General features: G+C 45.6%; 1 protein-coding gene across 1 annotated transcript in view; it reads left to right on the top strand.

Annotated features, from left to right (window-relative positions):
- LOC119591724 overlaps window positions 1-186 on the top strand; it is a 2,686-nt gene extending 2,500 nt beyond the window's left edge. The window contains exon 4 of the mRNA XM_037940473.1: window positions 22-186. Coding sequence (XP_037796401.1) covers window positions 22-186 — 165 coding nt within the window. The remainder of the gene's footprint in view (window positions 1-21) is intronic.
- The last annotated feature ends 204 nt before the right edge of the window (window positions 187-390 follow it).

Consider the following 390-nt stretch of genomic DNA (forward strand, 5'->3'; position numbering starts at 1 on the left):
CCTCTGCTTGGTCTTTGACAGGATCGCCGACGAGAATATAATGCTAGTTTAGCAGAAGTTCAGTTAGAAGGCGCGTGGGGGGAGCTGGGGATCACTCTTAACGCGCTCCAGGAGAAACTCGACGAAGCCCGCGAAAAACCATACCCCTGTACCACTGCAACAAGAGGCATCGACGCACCAAGTTAACCAAGCCTTTTTCGCGGCAAGACACTGTGCGGAATGCCAGATTTCACCATGCTGCAAGGGAGGTAAGTGATAAGAACAGAGAGGGGGTCATTGATTCTTGGTAGTGATTTCTTACAGAATTGCAGATGTTTCAAATATCCCTGGGTCTTTTATTTTTGATTTTCTTTTGGGATGGAGTGAATTATTTTTTCTTTTCTGTTTAAA

The sequence above is a fragment of the Penaeus monodon genome, chromosome 29 (genome assembly GCF_015228065.2).
Source record: "Penaeus monodon isolate SGIC_2016 chromosome 29, NSTDA_Pmon_1, whole genome shotgun sequence".
In the NCBI taxonomy this organism is placed as follows: Eukaryota; Metazoa; Arthropoda; class Malacostraca; order Decapoda; family Penaeidae; genus Penaeus; species Penaeus monodon.